Source organism: Mus pahari, chromosome 8 (assembly GCF_900095145.1).
Source record: "Mus pahari chromosome 8, PAHARI_EIJ_v1.1, whole genome shotgun sequence".
Classification (NCBI taxonomy): Eukaryota; Metazoa; Chordata; class Mammalia; order Rodentia; family Muridae; genus Mus; species Mus pahari.
The window spans coordinates 51,086,057-51,101,392 of NC_034597.1; the positions used below are offsets into that span (position 1 = coordinate 51,086,057).

At 43.8% G+C, this 15,336-nt stretch overlaps 1 protein-coding gene across 2 annotated transcripts in view; it reads right to left on the reverse strand.

The window, feature by feature from the left end:
- The window catches only part of Atp8a2 (ATPase phospholipid transporting 8A2), a 514,463-nt gene that overhangs the window by 379,239 nt on the left and 119,888 nt on the right, over nt 1–15,336 (reverse strand). For both annotated transcript variants that reach the window (XM_029541754.1, XM_021203245.2), the window contains exons 3-7: nt 8,402–8,501; nt 7,721–7,819; nt 6,756–6,801; nt 6,086–6,126; nt 1,088–1,161 (exon numbers count right to left, since the gene is read on the reverse strand). In XM_029541754.1, the coding sequence (XP_029397614.1) occupies nt 1,088–1,161; nt 6,086–6,126; nt 6,756–6,801; nt 7,721–7,819; nt 8,402–8,501 (360 nt within the window). The remainder of the gene's footprint in view (nt 1–1,087; nt 1,162–6,085; nt 6,127–6,755; nt 6,802–7,720; nt 7,820–8,401; nt 8,502–15,336) is intronic.

Here is a 15,336-nt window from a genome sequence, read left to right on the forward strand (position 1 = left end):
TGTTTTGCAAATTGTATCTTGGGTATTCTAGGTTTCTGGACTAATATCCACTTATCAGTGAGTGCATATCTAACGACTTCTTCTGTGACTGGGTTACCTCACTAAAGATGATATCCTCCAGATACATCCATCCTTGATTTCTAACGAGGGATAAACCCCACACAAGAAACACAGTTACAAACAGCCTGAATACCCGCATTTCCCAGTGGTGGATTATAGAGGGAGTTGCAGTCCTAACGGTGTATCGCATAACCTTGAACTCCCGGAACAGGTCTCTGCTACCCTCGCTTTGGCTCTCTTTCTTTGCAGTATGTTACATCGTTTATCCATGAAGTCAAGGAAGCGAAGGGCAGAAGTGTGCGACTCTGTACACCCCTGTGTGCCGATGGCTGTCTCTGGCACAGAACTACCCTGTGTGCGGCAGCTGTTTAGGGCAGAAAGAGTGACAAGCAAGGCTACCATCAGGTTGTGTGTCTGTGCTGAGAATATGTCTCTGGTTTCAGAGCAGTTGTTCACTGTCAGTACTGAGTGCTAGAGGGCAGACAGCTGGCGGGACTGACCAAGAAAGTGCTGCCGACTCAGCTCGGTTGCCTCCTGGGTGTCATTAAACACTCACTCTCTCTGACTCACATCTTGACCAGTGAGGAATACCCTAGAATTGCTGGGATAAAGCAGTCAATACCAGCAAAGGAGGTTCAAAATACCTGAGGAAATGAAGAGAAAAAATAGCAACAAAACAAAACAAAAGCAGCCCAGGGCCCAGGCAAGAGAAGATAAGTGGCAAGGGTCCACACTAGTTATATCTCTAACTTATACAAAATGCTTACGGCTAGAAATACCCCCAATTTTTGACTGTTTCAGATTTTTAAATATTTACATAGACTTTAACAACTGAACATCTCAAATCTCAAAATCTGAACTCCAAAATGCTTCAAAATCTAAAACTGTAGTTGATTCGAGGTGCTCAGGTTGTGAGGGGAGAGGAGAGAGGAGGACTCATGTGATAGAGACGAGGGATTGAGCTTCTGCACTCTATTCATTGTCCTTAACACGAATTTCCAAACCTGTGCCCACCAGCACACCTGACCTGGAGGAGAACAGGACCATGTCTGCCGGAAGATACTGCCCATTGAGGACCTTCACGATGTCTCCCACTGCCACCTAGAGACCAGGGACAGGACAGAAGGCACAAAAGAAAAGAGAGCACATATGTGATACAGGTGGTTAAATACATGAGGGAAAAAGTATGTAAGGTGCACCCTGCAAGAACAACAGGCAGATGTTTCCACTGGGCCACATCTGTGGGTTCAATGGACTGCAAAGGCAAACTATGTGCAAAGGGAAGCATCCATAACCCAGATGTCAGAAGCTGCCTCTGGGCTGAGCATCACACACTATTTCCCTGCCATTGTCCCCATGGTGTTCACACTGCACTGGGTTTTCTGTAATCCAGAGATTTTTACATTCGTTGGAGGATACACACTTGTTCTATGTAAATGCTTCTCTGTTTTATATAAGGGACTTAAACATCTATACACTTTGACATCTGTTATCAACCTGGGACTAGTCTCTACAGAAACTGAGAAATGACCACACCACATTTTTAAATTTTAATTATAGTTTCTGTCTGTCTGTCTGTCTGTCTGTCTGTCTGTGCATATATGCACCTTAGTCAAGGTGCCTGGAAAAAGAGGATGTCAAAATCCCTGGAGTTGTAGTTACAGGTAGTCCTGAACTAGTGGCTATATTGCTTCTGTCTTCATTAACAAGTATTTTAAAAAGAAAGAAAAAAGGAAAGGAAAGAGAAAAGATGAGTGAGCAAGTATAAAGATCACATTTCCCTTCAAGTATCCTCTCATCTCTCAAACACCTCCACAGCTGCTCACGGTAGAAGTGTCACACCTGTGGCTCCAAAGCTGGCCTGTGCGACTGTGAGTCCCCTGGGCAGCTGTGTAACCATGAGAAAGCTATGGAAAGTGTGTTAACCACGTGGATGTTAGGGAGTGGCCCAGCCATTGAGCTGACTGAGGCATATTAAATATAAGGCTGCATGTGTGTCATTCATTCGGGAACTCAGAACACGAGGGCGGGCAGCACAGAACGCTCAATGCCGCTGCTGGACAACTGAGAGCAGATTAATCATCTACCACAACAGTGGATTCTTTTTTTCTTAAGTCAAAGTAAGAAGACAAGTCAAATGATGTTCTCTTTTCTCTAAATAAAAGACACTTCATTTCTAGGATCTGGGTGCTAAGAAGTTTCAACGACAATGAGAAACGTTGACTCAGAATCTGAAGCCAGTTTTCTGTTTGGTGTTCTTACATATGACCTACCATTGCAGGTTTGTGTGATAATCGCTCAAAGAATTTGCACAGTGAGGAAAAACAAAACAAAACAAAACTATTCAGAGTCCCTGGATTCACTGCAGCCTCGGAAGGAGCCTCCTGTCTCTCAACTGTAAAACAGCTAAAGGACTCTCAGAATTGATGCCAACTCTTGAGATCTACCTCTCTGAGATCACCAGAGTCAAGCAAAGCTCAGGGGCTCTGTCTCAAATATAATAGTCTCATGTGAGTTCAGCTGGGTGTGGCTCTCAGAGTCACCTACGTGTTCCTTCCCTACCCTCTGTCGTGAACATCTTTTCTCGAACCCTACCAAGGTCCCCAGATTCACTGTTCCGCAGTGAACTGTCCACATCGCCAGCAGAAACCTTTCCTGTGAACTTGTCAAAATGTAAACTTCAGACTTGGACTCAGGAATTCTGGGAAGAGGCCTGGTGTGTGATCGACCAGTGTTGGTTGCCAAGGATACCCTATTTGGTTGAGAGGACAACTGCACAAGAAGATTAGATCACAAATTTCCATGGTTGGTAGTCTCTAGCACCTGCTAACTGGCCTGCTTAAGATGGCTCACCACAATGCATTGAAAATGGAAACCGAAATGTATCTAACCAGGGCCTATAATGTGGTGGTGATACCCTAAGCACATGTAGGAAGAGGAAGGAATTCTGGGAGTCTGTAAGACTACCAGCTCCTGAACTCAAAAATCAGTGACTCCAAGTCCCACCACATCGAGGGGTGTCAAGCCACTGCTGGTGCCTTTCTGAGGAGCAGGCAGCCAGAAGACCCCTGGAAAGATGGAGGGTCTATGAGGATTCTCCAGTTCCCACTGCACAGGTGCCAGTTCTCTCCTGGAAATTCTCCCTTTTGACCAAGAACCATCACACTGAACTTCCAAAGTTCAGAGGGCCAGTGAGGCCTCACGGGTTAACTACAAAGGGAAGTTTTCTTCAAAGGGTTAATGGTTCTCCTAGATGGGGTAAAATCAAATAAAAACCACAGTGAGTGCTATAGGCACACTGGCAGTATCTGCACCCCTCCCCATGCCCCATTCCCCCACATAAAAGGCTACATGAGGCATTGGCTATAAGGCAGATGTTTAAGCAAGAAACAATACTTGAAGTTGCCCTTTGTACTGGATAGCTTTGTGTCAACTTGACACAGCTGGAGTTATCACAGAGAAAGGAGTTTCAGTTGGGGAAATGCCTCCATGAGATCCAGCTATAAGGCATTTTCTCAATTAGTGATCAAGGGGGGAGGTTCCCTTGTGGGTGGTGCCATCTCTGGGCTGGTAGTCTTGGGTTCTATAAGAGAGTGGACTGAGCAAGCCAGGGGAGGCAAGCCAGTAAAGAACATCCCTCCATGGCCTCTGTATCAGCTCCTGCTTACTGACCTGCTTGAGTTCCAGTCCTGCATCCTTTGGTGATCAACAGCAGTTTGGAAATGTAAGCCAAATAAACCCTTTCCTCCCCAACTTGCTTCTTGGTCATGATGTTGTACAGGAATAGAAACCCTGACTAAGACAAATTGGTACCAGCAGAGTGGGGTATTCCTGTAACAACCTGACCATGTTTTGGGGAGGACTGTGGAAGGACTTTGGAACTTTGGGCCAGAAGATCCATTTNGTGTTAAGAGCTCTTTGGAATGTTGTGTAGGAGCTTCGAAGATAATGTTCAGAACAGTGCAGAAGATGGAGGCCTGGCTTGTGTAATTTCAGAGGGAAAATTAAAGACTCTTTTCAGGGCCATTGCTGTTTAGAATTGTGAAGATTCTGTGGTTCTGGTTAGCTGGGGCTGAAGAATCAGCTGTGATTAACAAGATACCAGAACCACTAAAATGAAATGTTTTCCTTACTGGGACTATTGATGCTGGTTAGCTGGAGCTAAGAAATTAGCGGTGATTAAGAAGAGACCAGCATCATTGAGGTGACATCTTCTGGGAAGTATTTTCTGAGAGCACAAAGAGGCTGTGGTCCAGAGATAGCCAAAGTTGTACTTTGTGCTGCAGCAGGACTTGGTAATGTGTAAGAGTTACCCATGTGGTACTGGTTTTGAAGGTATGAAGGGGTCATGCAGAGCAGCTGAGGCCATGGAAGCACTGTGAGAGGCCATGGAAGGCCATTGGTGAAGGTGCAGTCTCAGTTGCAATTGATGGCCCAGGACTGAAGGGGTCACAGCAGCGTTTTGGAGATGCCAGTACCATGAGATAACCGCCAAGAACAGCAGCAGCAGTGAAGTACAGGCATCTGGAGCTGGAGCCAAGAAGACAAGGTGTGTGCTACGAAGGGCATGGCTGGAGAAGTGACCCAAGCCCTTGGAGGAGCCCAGAAGATTGTGAGTTGGATCCCAGACATTGGACGGTTGGAGTTTAATTTTTGCTTTTGATTGTGACTGTGCCCTGATGTTTTTCCCTCTTAAAGGAAGTATTTGAGTGGAGCCCACAGTTAAGAGACTTTTAATTGTAAAAAGACTTTGGATTTTAAAAGGTATTGGATATTTTAAAAGGATTGAACTTTTAATATGTAAAAACTGTGGGACTTTTAAAGTTATTTAAGATATTGGGGATGAATAAGAACTAAGGGTTGAGGCTTACTAGTGATGTGTTTGTGTGTCAAGTTGACAAGGGGTCAATTGTACTGGATAGCTTTGTGTCAACTTGACACAGCTGGAGTTATCACAGAGAAAGGAGTTTCAGTTGGGGAAATGCCTCCATGAGATCCAGCTATAAGGCATTTTCTCAATTAGTGATCAAGGGGGGAGGTTCCCTTGTGGGTGGTGCCATCTCTGGGCTGGTAGTCTTGGGTTCTATAAGAGAGTGGACTGAGCAAGCCAGGGGAGGCAAGCCAGTAAAGAACATCCCTCCATGGCCTCTGNATCAGCTCCTGCTTACTGACCTGCTTGAGTTCCAGTCCTGCATCCTTTGGTGATCAACAGCAGTTTGGAAATGTAAGCCAAATAAACCCTTTCCTCCCCAACTTGCTTCTTGGTCATGATGTTGTACAGGAATAGAAACCCTGACTAAGACACCCTTCTAAAATATGGTTTTCTCTTTTCCAAAAAGTCAGTTTTGACTGCAGAATGATGAATGGCGTCTTTAAAATCCATACCGTGTGGCTGTCAACAAGGCCCAGCTAAGACAGTTGGATAAAAATTGGGCTTCTCCGATACAAAACACCAGTACAGCACAGTTGACTTCAGCCAACAACCAACTACGATACCTTCCCTCTGTGAGTGCAGACATCACACTACCAGCGGCAAGGAGGAAAATCTCTCTTGTGACCACTGTGTTGATAAAAGCAGGAGCTGGCTCGGCACTCCTGCCTGGGAACCCTGTTCACACTCAGAGATCTTTCTACCAAACATATCTGAAGTGAGACTCCAGGAAGTTAAAAACAACAACTCTAAACATTTGAGTTTTGGTGGAAAAAAAAAAAATAAGACAGACCAGAGGAAATGTTTCCCACATAGGGTTCAGAAACTGTAAACTACTGTGAGGATCTAAAACTATCCTTGGAGAATAATGAAGTTCACAGCTTGAACTGCTACATTAGGTCCTTCTAGAACAGTCCAGAATGGAGGAAGGAAGCATGCATCAGTTCTCATGGGAAAGCAGCTTGCACGGGAAAATTCATAAAATGGGCACGGCCTTGGCCTTACAGCAAACTTCATATCACTGTCCACATCGACAGTTTGAGACAAGCCTTCATTTTGATATTTTCTAGTATTATCTTTAATATCCATCCTCACCTCTTTCCACATGATAGTGTGCCACATGCCATTTCTTAACACTGTAAGGAAGAAACAATGAGATGGTCAATATTGGCAGGACTGAAGATGAGAAGTCAGCAGTCTACAGCTCTAAGATGTCTGTGAGAGTTGTACTTAGTGATCCTCACAAACTGTATCCAAGGTGGATGACCAACCAGGCACCAATGGGCCTCTGTTTGTGCGCCTCCACAACATGTGTGTGAATACACGCACATTTATGTGTGCATGTAAACAAAGCCAATTTGTATTTAGCCCAGGAGTAGAAAAGGCCTGGTGTTACACAGTTCCAATAGCGGCAATACCAGCAACAGAAAACATACGTAAGATAAAAACCAAAATAATAAGGAAAGTGAGCAAAAAATGAAGCTGTGGATACGGGAAACTTATTAGGGGCATAAACTAACTAATTTCTGAAAATGCTATCTTCTAAAATCCCAGTGTATACAAACCCCATTAGTATAATAATAATAATATAATAATTACTATAAACACGAATTTTGTTTTATTATGCTTCTCTCTCTTTAAAGATTTTTATAGATAACATTTCCAATTTAATTTCAGTATCAACAGCCACTGATTAAAAATTACTCAAACACAGGACTTGATCCTAGATTAACAATGGAAAAAGTGATGGGGCCTAGTTGCTTACCTATTGTTTTCTTCTTGTTAACTGCATTGTCTGCCTTATGTCGTTTCTGTTGCAGGAGAGAGAAAAAAAGCAAAGCTTCCTACATTCAAATGTTCCAAATGAATAATTGAAATGGAAAACCATAAAACCAGTGGGTAACGGGACCAAGAATGCTCCAATGCTCATGTTGTAGATTTCAGCTGCGTGTTTCTCCATCTGTCAGCACTGACGAGATCTATTCCAAGCGTAAGTAACTATACTTTGGTTCTAACAATTTACAAGCCCTTCAAAGTTTCAAATTCCCCATAGTTATTTGTGGATGGCCTGAAACGATGACTCAGTATTATAAACCCAACTATAAACAGCGGGTTTCATGCTCAGGTTAGCTTACTATGTTATCCCATAAAAGGTCTGTGTGTATGTATGTGTTTGTGAATGTGTTTATCTGTGTGTCTGTGCATGTCTGTGTATATCTGTGTGTGTGTCTGTGTGACAGTCTGTGTGTGTCTGTGTTTGTGTGTGTGTGTGTGTGTGTGTATGTGTGTGTGTACGTGTGTGCAAAGCAGAAAGAGCGAGGGAGATAATAGCAACATGGCTGTGGCCAGTGAGGAGTGAAAGAAGCATGAGGAGAGCGATTACTGGAGAATTACTTCAGGCACATCAAGCACAATGCTGCTTGCAGAGAGCACTAATTAAAAGCTTCATTTGCTACCTGAATCCAGGGGCTCTAAGGTAGGACACAAGGAGTGACAATAATAAACCCCAGCCAGGGTCTAACAAAACAACACAGAACATAGAAGCCCCTGAGAATGGCTGCCCAGGGGTTTGGACTCTCAGAGTCCACCTTCCTCCCGACAATCACCAGCACTCCTCTAGGACCTGCTTAGGGTATGGCCTGGTTTCCTGTTATAAACATATCTATCACCCAGCCACATGCACATCAATGTCATATTCTAGTGTTTTATTATCCAGAGACAAAGACTTACAAAATCTTCTATGATCTCTTTGATGCCTGCAATGGTGAGAATGATGACCAAGGGCACCAGGGTGGTGTACCGTCCTGTTGGCGAGACGTCTGGGATTTGCTGTAAGAGAACAAGAGAGATGGGGATGCAAGTCTCCAGAAAGAAGGAAGACATGATGCTCAACCCTCCTCACTCTCGCTAGACTGGTCCACTTTTGTTACACAATAAAAGGCCTGCTCATTCAAAACCTAGCTATGTAGTTCACATTTGAAACTTTACCTAACAACCTGGCAGTGTATTTGGAAAGGAAAATGGGTCAGAAATATGACCTTCTTGGGTCAGAAATATGACCTTCATGGCCAAAATACATGCATGGTAGAGAATGTATGAAGTGTCACAGTGAAATATCATGTCTAATATAATGAATGTGCATTAATAATTTTAAAAGAACAAAAAAAGGTAAACATGACAAGGTAGGACCCACAAGAATCAGTTTCTGCCCCCCTTTTGTAACTACTTTTTTCAAAGACTTCTCTCCCACGTTTGTTTTATACCAAGATCTGGTCTGTCCCCCCTTAGTGATAATTTGAGGAAGGAAACTATGTAAATATGCTAACACTTTTCCAATAAAGGTACTTACTAGAAGAATCTCATTTTGCACATAATTGAACTTGCAATTTTTAAGTCCTTAAAAACTATTACCTGTAATAAGGCAATGAAGAGGAAGAAGGCATTAGCAGCTCTCCTAATCTGCTCATACAGGAATCGAGGTAGAAATGTCAACACGCTGTACTTGGCCGTACTGGAAGTACAAAGACAAGTACAGCTTTTAGTTAAAGAGGTAACCCTTAAATAACAGCAAAGTGACGCCCAAGGGTGTGTCCTTAGTAGGACGGCACACTAACCAGAAACACTTCCAATGTGTTTGCAATTCAAACTTCGATGTGGACATTCAACTTTCCCATGGGGTGATGAGACCAATGACTCACATCTGGGGGCCACATGCTAAGAGCCACACATGTGTATTCAGGTTCATTCAGGTACACATGGTACTCGGAGCAGCTCCCATTTCCTCCTACAAACCATGCACCCTTCCTTTGGCCACCTTTGCTCAGGTTTTGGCTTCACCTGGCTATCCTCTCCCTCCACCCTGTAGCAATTAATGAGTGGTCTGCCCCCCACCCCACCCCACCGAATCCCAGGCTCCTCTGCCTTCAAAGCCACGCTGGTTATTCTCACATCATGTTGTCTCTGCTTCCATGCATGCATTAGCCCTCTGGACAAAGGCTCTGCATCCATAGATTTAAAACAAAACAAAAAACAAAAATACTTGAAAAGGAGACTGTGTCTGTACTGAACACACATAGGCTTTTTTATTGTTAAAACTCCCTAGTCAACACACTATAATTATCTCCATAGTGTGTATATTGCACTGAGAATTTTAAGTCATCTAGTTATGATCCAAAGGTACTGGAGGAGCTGAGCAGGTTTTATGCACAAGCAATTCCGTTTCTAGAAAGGACTTGGGCATCCGTGGATTTTGAACTCTCAGGCAGTCTTGGATACTGAGGAAGATGCCATTTATTTCTCTGCTCCCAGAAGATACTACTTAGACCATGCACCTCACCTATAAGACATGGCAGTCAAGGAACAAGGAAATCAACTGAACCAAGGACGCAAACTGAGAGCCACAATGACTCCTGGCCTACTCTCTGGAAGCATGATCCTAAGCCTGTTTGTTTCAGCTTGGGGGGTGGGGGTGAAACAGGGTCTCACGTTGCCTGGATAGCCTCAAATTCACTATGAAGCTAAGGATAATTGTGAACATCTGGCCCTCCTGCCTGCACTTCTCAAGTGCTGAGAGCTTGGATTGTAGGTTCTAATTCTGCCTGGAAGTACGGTTTAGCAAGGTTATCTAATGCACACATTGTTCCAAATGCACACATCAGAAGAACCAAAGCAGAAAGCCCAAAGCCCAAGGTACATCAAAACATCCCAAGATGATGTGGACTTCGACAGGGCCTGACAGCATCTGAGGCCAGAGCAACAGAGCAAAACCCAAGCTGAGATTCCCAGAGGTAGGAAAAGACAAAGAGGAAGAGGAAGAGGAAGAGGAAGGGGAAAAATAAACTGGTGGTGGAAAGAAACGATCATAAAGAAAACACAAAAGTTCACATCTGTAAAATAAAAATGATAAACAGCATCTTGCAAGATGGTCTGGCTATACATTTGAACCTAAGATTTCATCTGTGTAATAAATGTGTAACACACACACACACACACACACACACAGCATATAGCTCCCTCAAGGTTGAACATCTCCCACTTCAGCAGAATGCTCAGTGTGTTTAAGGGGCCCAGGCCATGAAGGTGGAAAGCTGAAGAGTAAAGGAGCCCTGGTTACATGAAAAGCAAGCAAACACACAAACAAAAACAAAGAAAAGAAATGTGTGCCAACTAGATGGTTTCATCCTGAGGCAGAATGAGCATGGTCAGTCACTCATATTCATCTAGGTAAGGATCACTGTATGGCATTAACTATGATTATTATATATATATATATATATATATATATATATATATATATACCCAACACACACTTGTGGCTCAGATGCACAGGGGAGATAGTCTAGGCTGCCCTCTACAGGCACCAAACTCAGCAACCATGTGAGGCCAGTGCCACAATTTCAGGGATCGTGGCTGGAGGAGATGGACACTTGTACAACTCCTAAGAAAGCAAGGTAGTTCACACTTCCTACCACATCTGTTGAATTCACATCGTAAGAATTTACAATATAAGGTAGGACAGAGTGGGAGGTGCTTTAGCATCCATGTACCAGGAAAAAGACCATCTCTAGTGCTTAACATGCAAACGAAGAAGGCTGGCAGCAAAGGAGGTCATTACCAAGCGGGTAACTCTCCGAAAGTTTCCCACTCACGCAGGTGCCAGAGCCTTTGTCCACATACCACAACTCATAGCAAAAGGCTGGGATGGATGTGTATAAGTGTGAATATTTGGCAAGCAGTAAGGCCTGGGAACAGGGGAGAAATGATCCTGAGGAAAGTGCTTCCTGCTGGCCACCCATTCTCTTCCTACATGCTGTATGTGCCAGGGTCCATTGTAGGGCTGAGGGATGATGGGTGGACCTGCGTTCCTGCAGCTGATTGTAAAGGTGAACACATCAGACCCTGGACATTTTTTCCTCCAGTAAAAAAGCTTTCAATAATTCTCAGGAGAAGACAAGATTGTGGGGAAGGGGTGTTCTAATGTGATTGAACAAATGACAGCCAGCCTAGCAGAAAATAGAGCAAAAACATGGGTCTGAAGCTACTCACTGTCCCAGGCCACCAAGCTGCCTGGTAGCCAGAGATGCAGAACACGGGAGAAAGAAGGCATCTTCAGAGATGCTAGCTGCACTGGCTCCCAAGCACACGAAAGGCTGGAACGGATAGTACTGAATGTCACCAGTAGCTGAAAGTGGGCATTCCCCTGAGGAAGCCTCCAGAGCCCTGCCAGCTAAGCTCGCTTAGCACATATCTTCTAACTGTGAATGGTAAAACCACAAGAACCTCGAAGGCAACCACACCACCTCTTCTCTTGCACACATGCAAAGTACATCTGTCCGCACAATGGTAAAGGCATCACGGACAAGGCCCTGAAAGAGCAGAAGGTCAAGCTGAAGTCCTCACAAGATGATGGCTTGATGCACACAGACTGGTGTTTCAGGGAGCCTCACATCCTCCATGCTCCCTGGAAGACTCCACCCGTTCTCTTCTTGAGAACACTCCTCTTGCAGACTGGGGGGTGAAACCTAGCGTGGAGCACTCTCCTAACACGCTCAAGGCCCTAGGATTGATCCCTAGACCAACAAAATCAAGCTGCTACCCCCAACCCTGCCAGGCATGAAGATGCACACCTATAATCCCAGCACCAGGGAGCCAGGGCAAAAGGATTATGAGTTCAAGGCCAGGTTAAGCTACATAGTAATTCACTGTGTCAAAAACACTGATGGGGAAGGAAGAAACAAGAAGGGAAGGGAAGAAATGGAGGAAAGGGGAGGGGAGGAGGAGGAGGAATACTCACTAATGAGTTGAAGACTGCCAGAATTTGAATAAGGAAAAAAAAAAAGACAATATTAAATGTCCTAAGAATGTATTCATGTCTTTATATCACAGTTAATTTATTTACTTTTAATGTATTCATTATTTATTCATTTTATGGTGCTGAAGATAATTGCCAAATTCTATTGAAGTACTTAGCTCTAGCTGAAATACTCCTGTTGATCTCCCATATACATACAGGATAGTGCATAAAACCAAAGTATGTGGCCTGAATTCCTGGGTCTATGTGTACTCCCATGGACAAAAGTTGCCCTCCCCCCCCCCAGCCACTCTGACAATGAACAGTGATGAATGCAGTGACTTGCAGCTGTCCAAGATGCCGAGGATATGTGATAATTATGAGCTCACCCCTAAAGAAGACATTTTCTTACCTCCCTGTCTAAGGCCCAGGGAACACTGCAGAAGAGGAGGCAGGATAACGTAAGAGCTTGGAGATGGAGTTAGTTGAAGGGCTGTGGAAGGCTACCCTCTCGGCTCACACACCACAGCAATCAGTAACTGACAACAACTGTGCTCTCCTGAACTGGGCTCACATGAGACGAGCTCCAGCAACAAGCAGTCATGGAGGCAGGAGAGGCTCACAGGGCTCTAAGGTCTGCCTCTCAAGTGCTGGCTATTGATAGATTCCAGAAGAGAATTACTGCCCACTGCTAAGCCCACCAGGTTCCAATAGGTAACTCCAAACCCAGGGCCTTCAGAATTCCCTAATTAAACCCAGCAGGTCACCAAACAGAGCAAGTAGACATGACCAAGGAATGAGACAACAAAGCTATAGTCAGGAAGTATTCAATGTGTGTATGCAACAGGCCCAGGGACATCAATTCCAAAACAGCCACGAGTTCCGTTAAACAGAGCCAGTTATGGTCTCTTGTATTCTCTTACCAAACTAGAGTTGACATACATTTTCATCAGATGATCAAGTCTGCTTAAGTAAGTACCCTATATAAGCAGAAACATTTCCTCAAGCATCAGAACTTACTGAAAGCCATTGAAAGGGCAGGGTGGAGGGAGAAAGAATTTGGTTACACACAAGTCGTAATGGGACACTGCAAGGGTGCTAGCTTGTTGTAAGTGTTTATGACTGTAGTCGAACAAATGTTTCATAAAGACACAAAGCTACCAAAAGGAGAACATATTTGCAAAGGAGAAAATTAATTAGACATTGGGGCTTCCTGCTAGCAACACAGACAGCTAGGGAAAGAGTTCAGATTTTTATACCCAGCCATACTGCAATGTAGTCTGCACATTCTCTTTTTAGGAATCTGCTTACTGCACCAGGAACATCAATAGAACTGGATAGCGATGATTGTCTTACTGGATCACTGCACATTGCATAAGCATTGAAGAATCCTAACAAACACTATAGTACATGAAATTACTTTTTTAAAAAAGAAAGGAAACACATTGTAGCCCAAATCTTATATACAACTCAGGAAAGTTCTAGGGTGACTACTTAGAACATAGCTACAGAGTAACCACTCTATCTAGTAAGGAGCTGCCAGGGTAGACAAAGATCATTTGACAGAACTACTTCCAAACGTAGACACATAGGGCTTTCCTGGAATGCCCAAGGACCAGGTACAACTCTTAACACTGCAAAAAATAAAATAGAGAGGTTGGATAGTATAAATACATAGTGAACTTAATATGCAAAAATAAATGTCAAATCCCAAAAGTGAGGAGTGGAAAACAAATTATACTAAAAAAAAGATGTAATCACCATCCACCACTTCATCATTTAGCACCAAGGTCAGTAAGTTCATTTTTCTTTTGTTAAAGAATGCCATGAAGATAACTTCTAAATTTAGTTTTAAAATACAGTGAAGGGCTTGTGGTGTAGTGCTTGCTTAGCATATGTAAGGCCCCAGGCTCCATCCCCAGCACAAAAAATCATAATGCACATCCATTCAAATATATGAACACATGCTTAGGAAAACCGAATTTCTGATTTTAATTTTGAAGTATGGTAGAAAACAACAGAAAAAATAAAGACAGGGTTCGACATGGTTGTCTATGGTAGAGTGTGTTCAGAATGAAAAGATAAGGCAGGCAGTTATTTATTGATTTTCACGGCAAGCCCTTCCAACTGTTTCAACTTTTAACCCTCTGTGTATGTTGTTTTTATACTAATTTTATAATGTCTGTAAAACTAAAGAGTATCCAGATAGAACTAGGAAGGAAGTTGTTCTTTGGGGGTAATTTTAGGATGACATAAGGGGCTGCTTATTAGAAGATGATGTTGGACTCAAAGACCCAACTTGTTCTGCTACTCCCACCATTGAATGTTCAGAAAACTACTCCCCATCTGGTATTGCAGCCAACAAGCACTTCCTCTGGCCAGAAGCCATGCAGGGGGCCCCAGGCTCATAGATAGGAGGGAGAGAATTCTGGCCTGTCCCATGAGTGTCGGAAAAGCAGCAGTATTAGCACAACCCTCTGGTGCACACTTGAGTAAACTTTCTTGTCATTGCTCTAGGAGATGAGTGGGCAGCCCAGCACCAGCCTCCCTTCCCTGCTTCTTCCCACACAGGGAAATGCAGAGAATAAACTCTTCCCCTGTAAGTGGAAGTCACTCTATTCTGAAGGGCACTGTCCTTACTACAGTTTCCGCTCCTTTCATCCTCTGCCCAATTCCCCAGAACATTTTTCCTCTTCTCGTCAAACCACACCCTCCTCTTCCGAGCCAACAGCCCAAGGGGTTGTCTGCTCCAGCAAGCTTTTCCCCATTCAGGTCAAAGCAAAGCGTACATTGTGTATCCACCTACCCACTGCAACAGAGTGTAAATGAGACAGACAGAGAGAGAGAGCCAGGCAGGCAGGCGGGCAGAAACAGTCAGTTGGCAGGAGTTTCTCTTTGTATTCGGTGATCTCTAAGATGGGTGCATCAAACATCCTCTTTTGTCCCTCTCTGTGCCTTGCAGGCTGAGGGGACCCTGCAGGCAGACCAACAGCACAGTGCTCTCCTGGCCAGTGGTCACAGTAGCACCTCCTTCAACACAGCGCTGCAGGGGCTCCCCCTCAACTCCACAAATACCAAGGTGGGATGCTTAAGGCAGTACCTGAAAGTCTCCCTGCTTTGTCCTTACCATCCACTAATGGATACTTGGTGTAAAAACAACACACTAGCTGTTCCTAAGAAATTCTATTTCTCTTTTCATTTGGCTTACGCTAATTTACAAACCCAGAACTATATTCAGATTTTTGTGGGTCCTGGATACAACTGTACATACAAAAGTGGGTGCGATAATGAGAAACTCACAACACAATGCAAATGCTCACCAGACTTCCTGACAAGAGGCTAAAGATCCTAGTAATTCATTCTTTCAATGATTACCTAAGATTCTGAAATTTATTCAGCCATTCAATCATGAACATTGTTTTATTTATACATCACAATACATATCTGTGCTCATATGCTCATGTCTTTAGGTGAGCGTAATTCCATAAAACAGACTACCTGAAGTGGGATCTCTGAGGGAAATGTGTACTTTTAAAAAGTAACAATTCAGCTGGGC